This window comes from Hypanus sabinus, chromosome 22, assembly GCF_030144855.1.
Source record: "Hypanus sabinus isolate sHypSab1 chromosome 22, sHypSab1.hap1, whole genome shotgun sequence".
NCBI classification, from domain to species: Eukaryota; Metazoa; Chordata; class Chondrichthyes; order Myliobatiformes; family Dasyatidae; genus Hypanus; species Hypanus sabinus.
Genome location: NC_082727.1, coordinates 43,172,141 through 43,194,513, shown reverse-complemented (window position 1 = coordinate 43,194,513; position 22,373 = coordinate 43,172,141). Strand labels below are relative to the sequence as shown.

The 22,373-nt window shown below is 38.9% G+C and overlaps 1 protein-coding gene across 2 annotated transcripts in view; it reads left to right on the top strand.

Moving 5' to 3' along the window:
• LOC132379568 (adhesion G protein-coupled receptor A3) overlaps positions 1–22,373 on the top strand; it is a 531,961-nt gene that overhangs the window by 260,677 nt on the left and 248,911 nt on the right. For both annotated transcript variants that reach the window (XM_059947630.1, XM_059947629.1), the window contains one exon: positions 8,634–8,798. In XM_059947630.1, the coding sequence (XP_059803613.1) occupies positions 8,634–8,798 (165 nt within the window). The remainder of the gene's footprint in view (positions 1–8,633; positions 8,799–22,373) is intronic.

The window sequence follows — 22,373 nt, the reverse complement described above, 5'->3', positions numbered from 1 at the left end:
TGAGCTCTTACTTGTTTTCTTCCATATGTTTTGTTTTATCAAGTTCTCAGTTAGATACAGGATGGGTTGCATCTTATGAGTAGATTCTCATAACTGTAAATAATATATATAAGTAGCTTAGAAACACAAAAAAACATATTTAATTATAAAAATCAGTTGAATAGGTGAAGTTGAAATCTTAATATTGAAATTAATGGGATATGTGAAGCCTTGCAGAGTAAGCTTGTGATAGCTTGAGACGTTCTGGAGGACTACATTTAAACTCTGGCATTATAATGACTATGTTACACAAAGTTGGGTGTCGAAAGCTGTGCACTTCATATTATATTTATATTTATCATATTATATTTATTTGTGTTTCTGTTCCATTAATCTAAAGGTGCTATTCAACTACAGAAAGTCACTTTCAAGGACCCTACAACTCTTGTTCTCAGTATTATTTTTAATATGAAAACAATTTGTCTTTCACACATTGGTTGCTAGTCTTTATTTGTGTATAGTTTTTCATAAATCCCATTTATTTTCCTGTGAATGCCTTCAAGAAACTGAACCTCAATGTAAATGGTGGCATTGATAAGAAGTTTACTTTGACTTTGACATGACTTTGAAATACTCATTTAAATGATGTGTCAAAACTCTTGAGGATAACACTTACTATGTAAATATCCAGCATAAACCTCACAATATTGTATTTTAAATCTCCTTTGCCTGCTCTTCCAACATTGTACAGCTATTTCATGCACAATCAGTATAGAAATATAGCTGTAAATTGAATTGCATTAATTATTTTAGTTAGTATAGTGAATTGCAATGAAGAGTAGTTGCAATTCTCTTTGCTGTAAATTAAATCTTACACATTGGAATTTGTTTGGCCTCTCAAAACTACTTCATTGGATATTACAGACAAGCTTGCCAGAGGCAATAAATCTAAATTTAGGCATACCTTAATAGTGCATGGACTCCAGACAATAAACCAGCCAGACGTCAGAAGAGATCAATCTTCACTACTTCCTCCTTGCAAGGTTAGACGAGCTGGTCAGGCATCTTGCAGATAATGTCAGCAGCAGGGACAGTTCTTCCAGTGCCAGTTATAGCATGAGCACTCCACTAAGTTTTTAAACAGCTGGGGCTGAACAGAACAAGAATTTTTTTGATATAAATACCTCAGAAATTCAACACTTGCAACGGGCAATTCATTTGTCCTTCGAAAGTGGACATCACTGATGAGGCACCCAGCATCCTTATATTGTGTTGTCAAGAATATGAAACATTATGGATTACATACTGAATTACAGTAATTCTGTGACCTTTGAATACCTCAAACTAACCTCATTGCATTAATGACTGGAAAGTGTTTCTGCTCTATTAATCTGAAAATGCCATTGGACTATGGAAATATGATACTCAAAGTCCACATCAGAAACTCTGAAGGTATTTGGCAGAGATGCATTGCTCCGGTATTATACTATATTAAGTGATCCATAAGCAAAACACACAGACAATACAAGCCTAAAATAAGGCAAAAAAAAGTTGGGAATATCCAGCAATCAGGTAGCATAAGTATGAAATTCTGAAACACCAGGCTGGATCCTACTCAATCCCTCCCATAACTAGTGTGAGCCTCTCTGGTTGTAGTTTATTTTTGCAACCAAATATTGACAAGACCATAAAGCTGTGACCATTACTTGAGGTGGAGAGCATCTGAACAGCAAGCTAATGATGTCAAAAGGCCTTTTCCATTGACACATTATTTTGATGAGCAGAAATATGTAGAAATAATTAAAACATACTTTTACACTGCTGGCATATAGGGCAACAATGATGCTCTTCCACGTCTGGTGGTGTTCAGGGTTTCCTTCATCATGTCAGTTGCTTCCTCTCGGTTTTCACCACTATCAGTTTCACAAGTCCAGAATGGAGACTCAGGAATACCATCACACTCAGACGAAAGATTCTTCATTGCTGTTTCCATAACAATTTTGTTTTACCAGTCAGGGTTGTTTGCCCTAAGCTGAACGCCTGAACCTGGAAGACCAGTGGACCACTCTTAGTCTGGCCTCTACCCTTTGACCTGTTTGGCATGGGTGACCCTACCAAGAATGAAAGCATGAAGGCCTGACTCCAGCCAACGCTAGCCCTCCAGGTCATTGAGGCACGCCAGCCTCCAAACCACGACAAGGTTGTGGTCCTCTTGGAGAATAATTAAAGGATTGTTATTTTTTTAAATTAAAACATAATAAACATTATTTTAATAATCTGTACATAAATAAATTAATTGTGCATAAATTGATTAAGATTATGAATACGAATTAAATAAGATTTTAAAATATGTTCCTGAATTGTATTTATCTTTTCCATGCATTTTATTTGTCGCATTCAATTGAACTAGATACGGCAACAATGACAGACTGGAGATGGGGTGGGGTAGGGAGCAGATGTGAAATGTCTCTGCTCCACTGTTGAGTTCCTCATGGATTTACACTGGGCTCTGTGCACACGTGCAAGGAAGGAATGCAGATCCATGCTCCAGTCCACATGCTGGCATATCTTTACACAGCTGGCAATTAGCCATCACCACAATCTGACCCAATAACTTTTCATCTATCCACAGATGTTTCATGACCTGCTGAATCGTTCCAGCATTTGCTGTTTAATTTCAAATCATATCTGGATGGTTGCTAATAGAAGTGTTAATTTCTTCAGCTCCAACTAATCATTTCCTTTTAGAAACCTCAGAGCAGCAGCTGAAAGGACAGATTACATGCCACAAATTCATTACATGCAACAAATACTGCGAGTTTCTGTGTATCACAGTAATACCAAAGCGAAGGTTCTGTGGCATGAATCCTTAGGGAAGGCAATTACAGTGTGCTTGCTGAAGCGTATTTAATATTTCAGTAATAATTGAGTAGTATTGTAAATATATGGTTTGATTAAGCATTCTTTGTTTATTTATATAATTCATAACGATTATATGTATGAAGTATGTGAATGGCATATGTCATTACACAACCACGTCACATTTGTGCACCTCACTAAAGTAAAATTAACTGTATATGAGTTATCCCAGGCTCCTGTGTTTTTCTTTCAATACAGGAACATTTAGAACCAAAACCATTGTTGATTGCAGAATGCTTTAGATTTCATAAGTGGAATCAAAAGGAAGTGAAGTCCATTTCAGCTTACATGCTGAATTGAAGGAATTGTCTGAGCATTGTTGATGCACTTAATGATTCACTGAGAGATCATGTATTGTGTGGAATCTTACAAGAAAGCATTCACAAATGACTCTAACTGAAGCACAACTCATATTCAAAAGAGCATTTGATGTTGCTGTATCAATGGAAACTACAGCCTAGGATGCAATTGAGTGCAGTCAGGAATGAAAGTGAGCACGAACAGAACTGCAACATCTGAAAAGAAACCCACCTGTCTGAACAGGGGCTCACGTACACCAGACCAGTGCAGATTTAGAGGCAAAGCTTGCAGAAAACGCAATAAAGTAAAACACATACAAAGAGCATGTCAGGCAGACAAAAATAAACAGACTGCATTGGAAAGTGAAAAAGAAAAGATGTCAAGTTGCAGTTTCAAAAAGAGCACTAATCTGCATGCTGTTGAAGAAAAATCTGATAATAAGAGTGACACAGGACTGAATAGCCTTGAGATCCACAAAGCAAAAGGACGAAGGAAAAGTACAAATGAAACAGACTAATGAGGTGCAATGTATAGGGTGTGACTAGTAGTTCTTAGGTTTTACGTGGTTCCACACAAATATAGCTTTGTGTGTAGTTTATCGTTGGTTCTTTGTTCTACTGTGAATGCCTGCAGGAAAATAAATCTCAGTGTAGAAAATGGTAATAAATTTGATAATAAATTTACTTCGAACTTTTAAACTTTGAATATGCAGATCTGCTTTGTAAGTTCACTTGCATCCTTCAATACAGAATCCAGCATGGAATTATATTAGTTTTTAAAAGTACTGGTTCAGTATCCCTTATCCAAAAACCTCTGAAATCCAAATGTTTTACAAACGCTGACATGGTGTCACAAATAGATAATTCCACAAGACGCTAGAAAGGTTCCCAGGAAATGGGCAGGTCTCTGCACACCACAGACATTTCGGAGAAATGATCTCACATATGTAATAAACAGAAGTTAATGAAAAATGGAAAACACTCCATTAAGCAAAAAATGAAGATCTGGATCATGTATCGTCAGCGTCGGAGTGAACATGAAATAAGCAAAGATTGAGCATGGTGAACTGAAAATTGAAGGTAATTGTAAATATTCTGCAGGCTGGTTGCAGAAATTTAATAGAAGGCACAGCGTTAAATTTTTAAAGCATGTACTGATCACTAAACTCTAGCACCAGAATAAGTCTGTGATGCTGTTTTTATACTTTACGTAATGGCATTAAATTTTTAAAATATCATTAATGAAAATCTAACACCAGAACAAGTCCATTTCTGACATCTTCCTCCACTTTCTTGATCTCTAATCTCACACTATTTTTGGAGACAAACTGCTGACTGGCATCTTTTGTAAACCAACCAATTCCCATGGTTATTTTGATTGTACCTCTTCCTATCCTGTTTCTTGTAGGAGTGTTATTCCTTTTTCTCAGTTCCGTCTTCTCCACTGCATCTGTTCCCAGGATGTGGCTTTCCTTTCCAGCACATTAGAGATGTCCTCTTTCTTCCTCTACCAGTGATGCTGCCCTCACTCACATCTCATTCATTTCCCAAACGTCTGTGCACACCCCATCTTCCCTGCCTTAACAGTGACAGGGTTCCTCTTGCCCTTATCTACCTCCCCGTGAGCCTCCACAATCAACACATCATTCGACGCAGCTTCCACCATCTCCAAAGGGATCTGACCACCAAAAATATCTTTACCTTCCCCCCTCCCACTTTTCACAGGGATTGCCCCCTCTATGATTCTCTTGATCTTCCACCTGCCACTTACACTTATGAGTGGTCAAAGTGCAACAACCCGCCTGTTCACCTCCTCCCGCACCTCCATTCAGAGCCCCAAACAGTCCTTCCAGGTGAGCCAACACTTCACTTGTGTCCAGTGCTCCCAATGCAGCCTCTTCTACATTGGTGAGACCCATCGTAAATTGGGGAAGAGCTTTCTCGAGAACCTCTGCTCCATCGACCAAAAGTGGAACTTCCCAGTTGCCAAACTTTTTAATTCCAATTTCTTCTCCCTTCCAATGTGTCAATCCATTGTCTCCTCTTGTGCTAAGATGAAACCACCTTCAGGGTGTTGGAGTAACACCATATATTCTGTCTGGGCAGCCTCCAACCTGCTGGCATGAATATCAGTTTCTCTTTCCAGTAAAAAAATGTTTTCCCTTCCCTCTCTGCTCCCTTCTCTTCCCCATTCTGGTCTCTTACCTCATCTCACCTGCCTATCACCTCCCCCTGCATCCTCTCCTCCTCCCCTTTCTCCTATCATCCACTCTCCTCTCCTAACAGGTTCTTTCCTCTCCAGGTCTTCACCTATCCCACCCACCTGGCTTCACCTATCACTATCTAGCTAATCCACCTTCCCCTCCCCATCTTTTTATTCTAGCATCTTCTCCCTTCCTTTCCAGTCCTGAAGAAGGGTCTCAGCATTCTGTTTACACTTTTCCATACATTCTGCCCGGCCGGCTGAGTTCCTCCAGCACTTTGTGTGTGTTGCTCTGTATTTCCAACATCTGCTGATTGTTTGACCCAACTTTGCTGATCGTTTTTATACCTTACATAAAACCTAAAAAGTCAAATACAAATTCAGCATACTGTAACCTTATAATCAAAACACAATATCATAGAAACATAGAAAATAGGTGCAGGAGTAGGCCATTTGGCCGTTTGAGCCTGCACCGCCATTCAGTATGATCATGGCTGATCATCCAACTCAGAACCCTGTACCTGCTTTCTCTCCATACCCCCTGATCCCTTTAGCCACAAGGGCCATATCCAACTTCCTCTTAAATATAGCCAATGAACCGGCCTCAACTGTTTCCTGTGGCAGAGAATTCCACAGATTCACCACTCTCTGTGTGAAGAAGGTTTTCCTCATCTCGGTCCTAAAAAGCTTCCCCTTTATCCTTAAACTGTGACCCCTCATTCTGGACTTCCCCAACATCGGAAACAATATTCCTGCATCTAGCCTGTCCAATCCCTTTAGAATTTTATACGTTTCAATAAGATTCCCCCCTCAATCTCTCTCATAGTTGGAGAGTGAAAACTTCTTGTTGTTTGTTGTTGTTCAACAGCTGATTCTGGTACTTTCCTGATGGTATTGTGCTGCTTTTGTCACCCTGCGCATGTTATATTTTCATTACGTTATTGGTATGTTGATATTTTTTTACTGTTAAATCTATATATGTGATGAACAAGTGTAAGACAAGGACAGCATACCGGTAGCAGAGTCGCAAATGATGGCAATCCCAAGCTATCTCAATGTATATTCCAAGATCCCAAATCCAAAGCACTTCCAGCACCAACCATTTCAGCTAAGGGGCACTCAATCTGTATTTACTCTTTTTTTAATAAACGTTTTTATGTGCCCCTTGGTATCAGTGGTATTTAATAGCTATATAAGAAATGGATTCTCTCTCTTTGGCATTGGCAGCTGCCACTTCTGCTGATGTTGGTGAGGGTGATTTCAGGACAAGGCTTTACGACTATGCTGCAGGCCACCAGCGGTGATTCCAAATGATGGTCCCAGTTCAAATTAATTTACCTTACTTTGTCATTAATAACAATAACATTGTTTCTCAATAAGTGTTTCTAGTATCCCCTTCATTTTTGCTGGATGCATGTCTCAAAGAGAGGAGTGCCTATTACTATTCAGAGGGAGATTCAATGTTGAAGGTGATCTTGAACATGGCTCTATCTCAAGAGAGAGCTCTGTGACAGCAAATGCCACATTGAAGAATGTTTGGTGATACTTGAGTCTTTTAAAGCTCCGGTTGGATTAGGAAGATGGAAGAGCAGACACTGTATCTGCCTTTTCTTTGTCAAGAAAGCCTCTGGGTAAAATAACTCAATAAAAGGGTAGTGTCATTAATCCTATAACACACTGCTTCTATTCTGGCCACACATAAAGCTGTGATCTCTGAATCATAAGACTGACGGTGTCTACCAGAAGTTAGTTCTGACTGTGAATGAAGTGGACTGAGAGAGGGAGAGTATGACAGCAACTCTTATATAAAAGAGTACCTTTTATATTTCATTGTAAGTTCATAAAAAATCTGAATTAGAACTATTGAGCAATGTGAATATCATGGAAGTGAGAAGGGTGAGGTTTGTGTGGAATCTCTGGCACTAATTTTTAGTGAATTAATTATGTGGTTAGACTGTACTGCCTTCTGGGTTTCCCCCATTTCCAATGAATGATTTACTACAAAATAATGCAATACTGCTGGGTTTTGTTAACTTTGAAAATTAGTAAATAATAATATCTGTTGAAATTGTTCTTTTTAAAAAAGGAACAAACTTCAATGAAAAAATATACTCTTGGAAAGCAAGCTGCATTTTCATCTGATCATTGGATTTTGGTTGTTTCAATCAGACAATGTTCTTAGCTTTTGACTGATTGTAACAGTGAGAGGTTATGAGAAGTTTCACTTTGATATAGGAGAGTTTATCATCATCTGTCTTGTTTCAAGTGTTGCCTTATTCTTGCTAGTCCACCAAGCTCACCGTGTCTAAGGTGAACTATGTTCTACTACAGCAACCATTCAGTATTAAAATCTTCATCACCTTTTAAAATATCCAACTTATGGTAACACTGCCTTCATGTACCTAAGCTTGAACTCTGAATTCCATGCATAAGTTAATCTTCTTCTTTCCACCTTTACAATACTTGTAACCCAGCTTTCAAAACAAGCTTTTGCCCTTTATGTTTGGTAGTGATGCTCTGAACCGTCCAGATGTTCTACCATGTTAGAGGTATTTTATAACCGCAGGTTGTTGTTATATGGCCATAGAATCAAGGTATAGTAAAATAAAGAGCATAGATTCTCTGACGGGGCAGAAAACTGTAGGAGGAGTTCAAGGAGGGGCTACATTCTGTAAGATACAGTGAATAATAAATGTACAGTGTGATATTGAATTATCCAAAGTGGTCTTGGGTCATTTATTATTTTATGTTTAAATACTATGTGCAGCATTTGAAATGATAATGAAACCATAAATCATTTTCATGGCTTATATTCTATCCTGAATGAAATAACAGCCATATTGATTCCTGGATCTGTATGCCTATGAAGGATATTTAAGCTTGTGGCTCTGTGTACCTGTTTAACAGAGCCACTTCAGTTTACACATTACCCCTTGTTAAACCTTAAAATTTTTCATTCAAATCACTTCAGAATAAAAATAACAAGAATTGCAGCAAGTCGTATGGTCAATGGTTATATGGGTTCTCTCTTCTTAGTTCCTACTGGGAAGGCTCTGAAAGTTTTTATCTGCAAGATGATTGATAACATGCTTATTTTAAAAGCTTCATACATAGTAAATTAAGTTCTTATGGTCAGAATGCTTTTTTAAAAAGCACTAGCTGTCTTGATTGTCAATATCAACCTGAATGACAAGGTTATCACTATATCTTATCTTTCTTTTCTGTATATACAGTGAGCTGATCCTGTCAAACATTGATGTAACTGCTTCAGGAGAGTGGGAGTGCTTTATCACTACCTCCCGTGGAAACAGCACTAAGATGGTAGAGATTGTGGCACTGGAAATTGCTGCACCATACTGTTCGGCAGAGAGGATCACCAACAATAAAGGGGACTTTAGGTAAATGACACCATGAAATACCCTGCCTACTCATTGTAAAGCAAAATAAATTCAAAAGTTGATTTTGCAAACACGAGGAAATCTGCAGATGCTGGAAATTCAAGCAACACACACAAAATGCTAGTGGGGTATCGGCCCGAAACGTCGACTGTGCTTCTTCCTATAGATGCTGCCTGACCTGCTGCGTTCCACCAGCATTTTGTGTGTGTTGTTCAAAAGTAGATTTCTCTGTCTTCAGGGATATGGTCTGACAGAACAAATGTAACTCTGATGTAGTGGAAAATTGGCCGCTTTAGTTCCAATTTGTACAAATCTTCAACCTGTACTCACAGCATGTATTAATCCACAATGGCATGACTTCGCAAAATTTTACTTTTAGGTGCTTGAAGATCAAATAACACTTACCAATCTGAGGTTAAAAATTAAGATTTGAAGTCAAATAAGTTGAGTTGATTTATTTATCAAAGTTCCAAAGCAAGAATTTGAGAGAAATAACATCAAAATTTATTGCTTAGAAATTGTATTTACTAGAATTAGGTGGCTTGGTAGTAAGTGTAATGCCTTCACAGCACCAGTGAACCGGGTTCAAGTCCTGCCATTGCTTGTAAGGAGTCTGTACGTTCTTCTGCATGGGTTTCCTCTGGGTGCTCTGGATTCCTCCCACCTGCATCCCAAGACATATGGGTTAGTAGGTTAATAGGTCACATTGGTGTAACTGGGCAGCATAGGCTCGTTGGACTGAAAAGGGCCAGTTGCCATGCAGTATTTCTATATAAAAAAAAGAAATCAGCATTATTTCCACATCAGTAATCATTACAAATTTCACAAAATTGACACCGAAAGATTGTGTTGAAGGTAAATCATTGACGCAGATATTGGATCATCTTACTTGCAAGAAGCAGTGAGGTGGGATGAGGCAGTCTTTCTCAGTTTAGCAACCAGTGACCAGTGGGATGCTACAAGGATCAGAGCTGGAACAACAGCTTTTCACAGAATATATTAATAATTAGGAAAAGGAAGCTAATGTGGTGTATTGAAAAGTTGGGGAGGGTGTCTAACTGGGTAAAGGATACAGACATTTTACAGAGAGCTGGTAATAGGATAAGTAAATGTCAGAATGATAGCTAACTGTGCATGATGTGAGAAAATGTAAAGTTATTGACTTTGGAAGATAAAACAGATTATTACCTAAATGGAGAATTACTGCAAAAAATGCAGCACTAAAGGATATGGGGATCCTTGTAACTGAAACACAGAAAGATGGTGGAGACACAAGAGACTGTAGATGGTAGAAAAGAAAATGTTTCTGGAGGAACACAGTGAGTTGGGTAGCATCTGCAGAGGGGACAGGAAAGTTCCCCAGTTCAATCCACAGAAGTTAGTGCATAGACACAGCTGCTATACAAATACTATGCTAGTTTTTATTTAACAGGATTGGAAAATAAAACTGGGAAGTCTTGCTTGAATTATACAAGGCAGTAGTTAACCTGCAAATAGAGCTTTTATCCTCTTCTTTTTGAAGATACAATCATACTGAAGACAGTTCATAAAAGGTTCACTGGTATATTCCCATTAAGGGGTGGATTGTCTAATAAGGAATGGTTGAACAGGTTTGGGCAGTAGGGTGAAGATACATCTCTTCCAAAGGAGGTGTAAGGCACTCCTTCCCTCCACTAGCCTGCAGGTCATCCTTGGGCAAACTGTAGCACCAGATCAGGGTCACGTGAAGCTATGGATGCAGGCCAAATGAGCAGCTGGTGTCCTGGTTATGTGACCACTGATGCCAGATAGACAATCTCTAAATGGTATTGATAATGGCTGGGGCCATATGTCTTGTAAAGACACTGTCCAGAAGCAGGCAATGGAAAGCCACTTCTGAAAAAAAATTTGCCAAGAGCAATCATGGTCATGGAAAGACATTGATCACCCACACTATACATCATGGCCCATAGCGAAGAGAGGATGAACAGGTTGGGTCTATACTTACTGGAATTCAGAAGAATGCGAGGTGATCTTAATGAAGCATAGGATTATTAGGAGTCTTAATAGGATAAATGCCGCAAGGCGGTTTCCCTTCATGGGAGTATCAAGGACCATATGACATAGTCTCAGAACAAGGGAATACCTATTTAAAATATGAGATTGGGAAGAATTCCTTACTTCAGAAAACTGTCGAGTGAGTTCCTTGAATACTTTCAAAGCTGTGATTAATTTTGAATCGGTAGTTGAGAATAGCTGAATGAACCATGATCTTGTTGAAGCTTAAGGAACTGTGAGCCCTGATCTTCTTCCTATTTCTTATGTCCTTATGGGATATCCACTTGTGGTAGACTCCCTTTAAGAAACTTTAAAGCCTCAGGATAATCAGGCCAGCAGCAGCAAAAGGAAGTAGGTCAGAGCTGTTAAAATATTGTCTCACTGGGAGTTTCAGGTCACCAGTTGATTAAAAAGTCATCTGGTTCACTAATCTTCTCCAAGAGAAGCAGTCTAACATCCTATCTGGTCTGGTTTACATGATTTCAGACTCCTGAATGTGATTAACACCTAACTGCCTTCTGCAAGCAACTCATTTGGACTGTAGATATTTGATTGGGTGCCAACTGCCAATTTGAGAACAATGAGGGATGCGCATCTGCTTCAGCAACACCCAAATACGAAAGGCTAAATCAGGGGAAGAATGCAATGATTTGCGATTGCAGCAATGACTGCATCACGGACATGATGGCCTTATTTCTGAAGTGGGATTTTTTAATTTTAAATTCAGTTCCAGGATCTTGGAGAACATTTCTGCATATCCTTAAAAGCCTTAAGAAAATCATGGTGAGCCAAAGTCTTAAACCAATGCAACTCTCTTAGTGAAGGTTCTCGCAAAGTGTTTTTAGTAGGAAGCTCCATGATTATATTTCTAAATCAGAACAGTGTATCAGAATAACATTCCTTGTTAGACAATCACTCTATTACTCAGAATGTGACAGTGAACCTTCTCTGAAATACATTTTGTATCTTTTCTTAATTAAAAGGTCCAAAACTCTATTTGAGGGCTAACTAGTGCCTCATATCAGAACAACTAGGAAGAGAACCTGCAGATGCATCATGGTATTGATGGTACTGGCATTGATGGCAGACTTTGGTGATTTGGGGTGCTATCAGAATAACTTCTGTGGGTAGTGTTGTACATTTTGTGGCTAGTACACTCTATGCACTAGTTGCAGAAGCATTAAATGTTTAGGATTGTTAAGATGTAGCATTGTTAATTTTCTCGTAGTTTAACTTGCCTAGGGTTGCTTGTGTTGTTATATAATCACATATAATTCACATATATGAATACATATATTCATGTATTTTTTCAATGAAGTTTCCAGCAGTTACAGTGCAGCTGCTTCTGTATTTTTCTAGAAACTTCTTGGTTTTCTGCAACTGGTATTGCGCTACTTAGATCTGGCTATTTTATAGGTTGATAGTTATCACTGTCGTATTTTGTGATATCTAGTCTGAGTATGAGATGACTACAACTGCTTCTTCCTTTGTTTTCTCTTGTTCATTTCCTGCTCTTGTAACACCTAATAAAATGGCCATAAGCAGATCTTTTTATGTCTCATTCTTGGTTTCTGAAGAACCTTTGGATCACAAAGGGGAGATTTCACCCACTGAGCCAAGACTGACACCTGAACATGTGTTCCAGCAGTCATGAACTCAACAGTGATTTTCAAATGCCTTTGCTCGAGCCAGCCAAACTAGATTATTTTATCACTCATGGTGATGAGGTGTGATCGAAATATCTAGTGTCATCTACAATCAGCTTCACTGAAGTACATTATCCTTTCACTAGCCAAGATCCAGGGACTGTGGAAGCAATGCATTGCAGAATTGTAGTGGGAAGATGGGTAATATTTAATGGTGATTTGTGGTCGTATATGTATATTAACAGTTTGATTTATACATTTGATGTGGAGTATTCATTTTCTCCTCATTTTTATTTTTGTTTTCTTGCCAAGAATATATTGTGATGACTAACAACAAATGGGAAGTAAAATTTGTGGCAGTTTGTTGTGACTCTGATCAAAGTCATTAGAGGATCACTGAGCCTGATGATATAGAAGTCTTTATTCAGCACAATAGGTAGGCGTACTTCTGGAGACTCTCTCAGTAGAGTCTCCTAAACTCAAAATACCCTGTAGATTTTTGTACTCTTAAGATCAAAGGTGACAGTAGATGATTCAAAATTTGCAACATTGCTTACATCAATAATTCGGATTGACAAAAGGATCCTTTGCGATACATAGTTATAATGGAAGCACTTTGTAATTGGTAAAACACATCTGAAGGTTCAAATGCTTTTTTTTGGGAGAAACTAATCATCTTAGATATTCTAAAAACTTATGATGACAGAAAGCCAGATGCCCAACTATTGATAGATCAGTTATTTGACGTTCTTTGTGATAGTATCAGTTTGGTCTGCAAGCTTCCTTGAACTTGTTTACAAAGGTCCAATTTACCTAAACCCATAGTTGCCTGGATTGATGGAGGGCAATTAACACAACCCCATTGTATTAATGATTGGTTGATGCATATGCAGACATCTCATGGTGACCTATTTGCCAAGGTGTGCTGTTAACTTCAATTTACTGCTTGCAGTTTACAATTTACATTATGAACTGAAGATTGGTTCTTGTTTGAATTAAATTTGCTATATTCACATAACTCCAAAATACACTGTAACATGCTAATGAATGGGTAATTATGGTCGCAGGTATTTATGGGGCAGAAATAGATACCCCATACCAAAAAGTGTCTCTGTGCTGTCTCCACCTTTCCACTCTATTATCCTCCTCATCTAGGACCTTGCAACCAGCTGTGGCACAGCAGTCTAACTGTTGATGGCAGGACTGACTAGTGCACAAGATAGGCAAAATTAACACTGATAGGTTACCAGACGGTGCTCTGCATGTTTTACAATGTTGTTACATACCGTATTGACATGTGTAGTGGAATGTCTACTGGCTGAAATATATCTCTAAGTTGATGTGCTATCCTTAGTGAAAAATACAGAGACCACAAGTACAATGAACAAGGAGCAGGATAGCTTTAGACTTCCAAAGGACATGACTGGGCTTGCGATGGCCAGCTGCTTATCATTTGGCCAGAAAAACGAAGGAAAAAAAATTGGATTAAATTCCAAAGAGTTCACAAGAATTGGGAATAAATCTTGAAGATGTCAAGGGTGGCATTTTAAGTAAGTAAAATGGATTCAGTGCTTAAGGCATTAGTAAATATGTTATGATAAAGCTGGATTAAACACTAGATCAACTACAGTTGGAGCATTGAAGCCAGTTCTGAACATCACCCTTTTGGAATGATGTGTGGAGAGAGAACAGAAAATCATTACAAGTATGACTCTAGGCAGGTTTGGAGAAGCTGAGCTTGTTTTGCTTAGTACACAGAGGTTTCAGATGAGGTGACATTAATTCCTGAGGTAATGAGTTTTCCGTAGTGAATAGTTAGAGAGATTGATTCCATTGGAAGAAGGATTGAGAACAAAATGGGTTCAAATCTTAGATTATTGATTGAAGAACATAAGGCAATGTGAGGAGAATCATTTTTATGCAACAGGTGATTAGTGGCTGGAATGCATTGTCCAAGATGTTGGAGAGAGATTCAATCATGCCTTTCAAAAGAGAATCAGATCAGTACTTGGAGGAAGTCCTGGCTGTGGGAAAATTACAGCAAATGAGTCTTGATCTTGCAGAGAATCAGGCAAAGGCAAAAGATTTCTGTGCAGTTAATATTCAACAATTCAAAGTGAAGTTTGCATGATCAAACACGTTCTGCAATACCAGGAAGTCTTCAGTGCTTGTTCCCTCTGGCAGCTCCTCTGTGGCCAGGGAAAATAAAACGGGGGCATCACTCTTTGGAAGAGTATGTCAGTGAATTCTCTAATGCAATACTGAATGAGTAAGTACAAGATCTTGCTAATATATTCTGTTACAGCCAGTAGGCACTTACTGTATGGTATTCATTACCTGGTGATCTTGACAGCTCCTGGTAAAACAGTCTTTCCCCTGCTCCAAGTTTGGAGTTTGCTAAAATTTGACAACCTTCCAAAGCTTTGCTCTCAATAGAGTACAGGTCATAAAGATTTTTTTTCCTTATTTCAGATACATTTCAGATTACATGTTATCAAATGACTCAACGCCTTAGTTCATTTCACATTGTGCCTCTCCTTGTTTTTCCAGCCAAGTTCTAAGCATATGGCCATTCCAGGGTTAGTATGTTCTTTAGAGGTTTGTCACTGTCCTTCCCAAAATTCAATGTACTTGCAGTTTAGAACATTTTCACGCTTTCGTTTCTCATTTCTGCAGATGATCGTTCTCAGGTTCCATTTGTTGATGTTAAATTTAAATGAAGTTGTTTAATCACTTACACTGTAAGTTTGTAACATATTTGTGCATACAATACTGTCACAGAAAAGTTATCTAAAAGGAGGGAGCAGTTAACAATAGGAATAAGTAAATATTTAAAAAGGTCTAATTAAAACCTGGATAAAATTCTGGATATCGTGTACAGAAAATGACAGTTATAGGCAACTTACTGGAAGTTAAGCTAATTTTAACAACAGGGAACCATACTGCAAAACACTCAAAAATCTCAGCATCAGTACTCACCTGATAATTGTGAAATTACTTGAAAAATCTGATACACAACAACAAATTTAATCTTCTTTCTTTATATTAAAAAAAATCATCATGAAGGATCAAAGAGGAAAAGCCACCAGAAGAAAAAACTAAATAAGTGAAATAAATCAGGAAATATTGTCAAATTAATATACTGAAAATATCTAAGAAAGGTAACAATAACTGAGAAAAGGAGTTGGGAAGGATTTCCAGGAGAATTTGTAATTTTAAATTTGGCTACTGTGTTATAAATTGGGGAGTATGGGTTTAAAAACTTGTGAGAGCTTCAGCTGAGACAGAAGGAGATAATGAAACAAGAATATCAATCAATTAAAATTAGAGGTGGGACTGGTTAAGATGATCACTGAGAGACATGGTGTATTTTGAAGAAGCATGAAAGGAAATTAAACATACATTTCAGTCAATACAATGAAGGAAAATGTTTGTGCTAGAGACTGATGCTCTGATAGAAGCTGATGTTATAGTATTGGGCAATGCATAATATTTCTCAGGCCAGCTAATGGTTCAAAGGTCAGTGACGTGAAGTAGGAACAGCTTGATAAAGAAATCAACATTTGGAAACACTTGCATTAATGAAAGTTGGGATACCTCACTAACCATAGCAGTACATTACAGCAATTCGAGATGGAAAGTAAGCAGCAGTGAATATAATATAGTGCAAGAATAAGACAATGAATGACTGTAAATTATATTAAAAGGGAGGGGTATTTTCACACATCTGAATGTAGACAAGTGTTAAAATAAATCAGAATGATTTTGAAATTATTTTGGATCCTGGGCAACTTACGCAACAGTTTTCTTGAGAAATTCTTACTTTTAATTACAGTGATCTGTGATTTTCCAGTAGTATGTTTAAAAATTAAGAAACAGGCACAAGAATAACTTGCAAATGATACAAGTGATCAGTCTTTTTTTTTGGTTTGATTTTAAGTGGTGTAATGTTCACTCCAAATTCACCTAAAATAGTTTGAGGAAAATGGTATACAGGAACATCTAGCAATAAACTGTTGCTAGTAAAATAAAATGTAATTACCTTTACCAAATCTGCTGTGGCAATGCCCTGTGGTTATTTTAACTTAACAAGAATAATGAGAATTGCCATGCCATCAGGGACCTACCCAACACTGTCATAAAATGTTTGTATATAACCTATTGCTATCATTGTAAATGGAACAAAGGGGAAAAAGGATAGTTTAATTCCCAAAGTGGGAGATGGGTATTTTCTCGCTTGTTTTTGACAGCTTATCTGCTGGAGATGCTTTATCCTTTAGCACATTAATTCCAGGTTTCCCAACCAATTACACATAGGAAGCACAATAATAATGTTCATGGATTAATTTTACCTTGGGTGTTTAAAGACAAATTAGAAACAATACAGTATATCCTGCTATCATCAGCCTGATCTCATGTCCAACACCCACCCACTCTTCATACTGCTGACAACACAGGTTGAACTATATGACAATAACACCCTATCTTCATTGACTTCTGGTATGGCTGCAATAACCAATGGATGAGCAATAATTTTCTAAAGCTAAATTTTAAGATTCAGGGGGGTGATTGATAAGTTTGTGGCCTAAGATAGGAGACAATTTTAGAAGACCTAGCACGTTCTTTTTCAACATAGTCCCCTCCTACATGTAAACACTTAGTCCAGTGGTCGTTGAGCATACGTATCCCTTCTTTGTAGAAGTGGTCCACAGCAGGGGTGATTGATAAATTCAAATCCTAAGGTAGAAGGAGATGAGTTATTAACTTCTAAGTTTCTGCATTATCACTCAAAGAGTTGAAATGCACATGCATGTAACAAGAGCTGTATAACTCACCTCCTTCTACCTTAGGCCATGAGCTTTTCAGAAGGCATTTGATAAGGTCCCACATAGGAGATTGGTGAGTAAAATCAAAGCTCATGGCACTGGGGGGGAAGACATTGACATGGATAGAAAACTGGTTGACAGATAGAAAGATTGAAAGCAAAGGGTAGCCGTTAATTGGGTGTTTCTCGGAATGGTAGGTGGTGACTAGTAGGGTGCCACAGTGTTCAGTATTGGGACCACAGCTGTTTACAATCTACGTCAATGATTTAGATCAGGGGTGTCAAACTCAGTTTAGGTCACGGGCCAGATTGGGCAAAATGCAGCTTCATGCGGGCCAGATCAGTCGGGCGCGTGCGAACGCAGCTTTCATTGCCTCCGTTTTTTCAGCCTGTTCTCATGCGTCTCAGTCTCTGCTATAACTACAAAGTGTTTCACTTCACAAATTCCATTTCTTATGAAGAAGACTGCTGAGCAAACATTATTTTTATGATTGGTATTAACTTACAATCATAGGCTTCATATCGCTGGTCCATTAATAATTAAAATAATAGATCTATCTAAAATGATCTCGCGGGCTGGATATAATTGTATGCCGGGCCAGATATGGCCCGCGGGCCTTGAGTTTGACACCTATGATTTAGATGAAGGCAAATTTGCTGATGATTCTAAGCTGGGTGGCAGTGTGACATGTGATGAGGATGTTAGGAGAATTCAAGGCGACTTGGATAGGCTGGGTGAGTGGGCAGATACTTGGCAGATGACGTTTAATGTGAATAAGTGTGAGGTTATCCACTTTGGGAGTAAGAACAGGAAGGCAGATTATTATCTGAATGTTGTACAGTTAGGTAAGGGAGAAATACAAAGAGATCTAGTAGTCCTTGTTCATCAGTCACTGACGGTGAATGAGCAAGTGCAGCAGGCAGTGAAGAAGGCTAATGGAATGTTGGCCTTTATTACAAAGGGAATTGAGTACAAGAGCAAGGAAATCCTCTTGCATTTGTACAGAGCCCTGGTGAGACCACACCTGGAGTATTGTGTACAGTTTTGGTCTCCAGGGTTAAGGAAGGACATCCTGGCTGTAGAGGAAGTGCAGCGTAGATTCACGAGGTTAATTCCTGAGATGTCTGGACTGTCTTACGCAGAGAGGTTAGAGAGACTGCGCTTGTACACGCTGGAATTAAGGAGATTGAAAGGGGATCTGATTGAAACATATAAGATTATTAAGGGATTGGACAAGATAGAGGCAGGAAATATGTTCCAGATGCAGGGAGAGTCCAGTACCAGAGGCCATGGTTTGAGAATAAGTGGTAGGTCATTTAGGACAGAGTTAAGGAAAAACTTCTTCTCCCAGAGAGTTGTGGGGGTCTGGAATGCACTGCCTCGGAAGGTATTGGAGGCCAATTCTCTGGATGCTTTCAAGAAGGAGCTAGATAGGTATTTTATGGATAGGGGAATCAAGGGATATGGGGACAAGGCAGGAACCGGGTATTGATAGTAGATGATCAGCCATGATCTCAAAATGGCAGTGCAGGCTCGAAGGGCCGAATGGTCTGCTTCTGCACCTATTGTCTATTGTCAAAGAGTTGAACTGCACGTGCATGTAACGAGAGCGTCTTGGACCTCCAGGTGGTCCACAGCAGGGGTGATTGATAAGTTCATGGCCTAAGGTAGAAGGAGGTGAGTTATACAGCTCTTATGCATGTGCAGTTCAACTCTGAGTGAAAATGTAGAAAGTTTGAAGTTAATAACTCATCTCCTTCTAACTTAGGCCACGAACATATCAATCACCCCATGCTGTGGACCATTTCTGGAGGTCCAAGACACTGACTTCTACAAAGGGATCCGTATGCTCCACAACCGTTAGACTAAGTGTGTAAATGTAGGAAAAATAAATATGCTAGGTTTTCTAAAATTGACTCCCTCTACTTTAGGCCACGAACTTATCAATCACCCCTCGTAAAACTGATACACTTTTGGTTGGTTCCAAAGTCAAAAAGATAAACTTCTTGATAAACTTGGGAACATGGCTCCACTCATAAAATCAGAAGTGTTATCCTTGATTCAGATTGGAATTTTAAATCCCACATAAGGTAAATGACCAGAACAGCATTTTAACACTTGATTAATATTGCAAAGTAACTTCTGTTTTTGTCTCGTAATGATGCTGAAAAATTAAAGATGCACGAAGTAAAATTTATTATCAGAGTACATATATGTTGCTACGTACAACCCTGAGATTCTTTTCCTTTGAGCATACTTAGCAAATCTATAGAACAGTAACTGTAGACAATGGACAACAAGCTGTACAAATGCAGCTATAAATAAATAGCAATAAATAATGAGCACAAAATAACAAGATAAAAGAATCCTTATAAATTAGTGTTGTCATCACCTTTCAAGAGCCTGATGATTGAGGGGTAGTAACTGTATTTGAACCTAGTGTTGTGGTCCTGGGCCACTTGTACCTTCTATCTGATGGCAACTGCATGAGAAAAGCATGGCCTGGGTGGTAAGGATCTTTGCTGATGAGTGTTGCTTTTCTACCTCAATGTTTCATGTAGATGTGCTCAGTGGTTGGGGTGGTGGGGGGGGGGGTGGTGTTTACCTGTGACGTTCTGGTCAGAATCCACTACCTTTTTTTAGGATTTTCTGCTTAAAGGCATACCAGTCTATAATGCAGCTAGCCAACTAGTCAGCTCCATCTTGGGTACCAGCCTACAAAGAACCCAGGATATCTTTCAACTTTAATTCCTAGAGCTGGACCTTTGACTGACCTGTTTTAGCATAATGCTCACCCTATAAAGCATTGGTTCAGTGCTGCCCATCTCTGTGGCTTCCAGTCAATTCTAATGTCTTCCCTTGCATAAGTTTCCAGTCTTTGTTGCTGCATTTTAGATCCTTGGCAGACCACAGCAATTCCTAGTATCATAATATATTTGATAATGAAAAGCTCCCCAAGAACTGGCAAATACTGTCTCTCCTGCAGCTTGTAAAATAACTTCTTCGTTCAAGATATAGCTTGGACTGCAACGTTCCTGTGTCTCATTAGTTTTGTCTCCTCACTGAAAGCTTATGCAAGATTTCTGTTGTTTGCCTTCCTTAATGAGCCTACCCCAAAATCATACTTTGAAGTGTTGAAGGTTAATATAATCATTAGCATCTTCACAGACAAATTTCACATTCCTGGAGAAAAATCCTTCAATGTTTAAAAATAATAATTGTACATTAACGAAGCAGATTCGTTTTAAATGAGAGGTAAACTTCAGACTAATCTGCACATGCATATTGACACTTGAATGCAGTGTATCACCTCCTTACCTGAGGGAATTGGTGAGTGTCTGCTCATTCTGATTGGCTTCATAGGTGTGAAATTGATGTACCCAGCAACCATTGCAAACAATGAAAGTGCAGACCAGGCCACTTTGCTGAGCACCTAAAATGGTTACAAACCATTTTAGTTCCCCTTCCAATTTTTACATCAACATATCTGTCTCCACCTTCTCCACACAAACTGAGGAACAGCACCTTATATTTCACCTGGGTAGTTTAAAATTCAACAACATGAGCATTTTTATCATCTTTGTTGCCTCCACCTATCACTTCCCACCTTTGTTGCTATTTCTATTTTCCCCTCCCCTATTTGCTTAATTATCTTTCTGGATCCATGCATTGTTTGCCAGGCCTTGCTCCAACCCTTCCCCTTCATCTCCTTATATTGGCTGCCTCCCCACTATCTTTCAATCCAGGTGAAAGGTCTCAACACAAAATGTCCACTGTCAATTCCCCTTCTGTGCCTGACCTGCACGGTTCATCTAGCATCTTGCCTTTTGCTCCTCAAAAAATTGTTGCCTGTCTGATCTACATGTATGCAACTGAGAATTCCTGTGGATATCTCTTGTCGGAATGTCCAATGAAGCACAAATAAACAACGGTTGTGTTTGTGTTGGGAACCAGAGGCTGGGCATTTCAGTTGATTCTGGCAGAGAGCACGGATCATTTGAGCACATTGCAGAGACCTGCTACCACTTGGAGTGATAGACTGAGCCTCTTGAGGCACTGCTGCTCTGACACCTTGTGGAAATTATCTAAGAATCCAAAATACAGCATTCTCTTCAATCACAGGCCACCAACCTTGCTGCCTGTAAGCAGCAAAACTTAGACAACATTTAAAGATGGACGATTGAATATTTGCACCATAAAAATGCCAGGTAGAGACAATCTTCTACAGGAGAAAATCTAACCAAATACCTTTGGCATTCAGTAGTATTACCATTGCTGAATATCCCACAATCAGTATCATGGAGGTTCCTTTTGACTACAGTCTCACTATATCAGTCAAATAAATACATGGCTGGAAAGTTAGATACATGGGACTGAGTGGCTCATCTTCTGACACTCCAAGATATTTCCACTGTTCTTAAAGCACAGCTCAGGAACATAATGGAATCTTTCCTGTTGCCAGGAAGAAAAGGGTAGTAGGATTATGGGAGCACCCCCCACATGCAGGTTGCTCTCCTTGTCAAACACCATACCGAACTGGAAAACTAACACTGGTGCTACATCATCACTGGTCTAAATCTTGCAGCCTCTTGCCAAACTGCACTATAGAAGTATTTTCACCAGAAGGACTTCAGAGGTTTAAAAAAGTGACTCAGTGCCATTTTCTGTAGGGAAGATCAAGTTTGGCAATAAATACTGGCCTTGTCAGTGATATTCTGATCAGAAATAACCCTGTTATTGGCTTCCTGTACTACCCAGCTCATGTCCCATATGGGACACTCTGGGGAGACTTGCTCAATGCAGCAAGGAAGTAGGCAGTCTCCAACATACAAAACAAAACAAGAAAGTTTGCATTAACACACCCAAAATTTCCTCTAGAGTTTGTTATGGAAAGAACCAATAAAACTACAGCAAACAAAGGCTTTTATCTTTAGAGCATCCATCGAGGGAGCAGCCGTTTAGCCTGCCTTCTCACCTGCATTATCATCGTCACCTTCTCAGCCCACCCTCAAGACTGCTCTCCTCTTTTTCACTGGTACATTGCACATACATTGTGCTCATTGCTT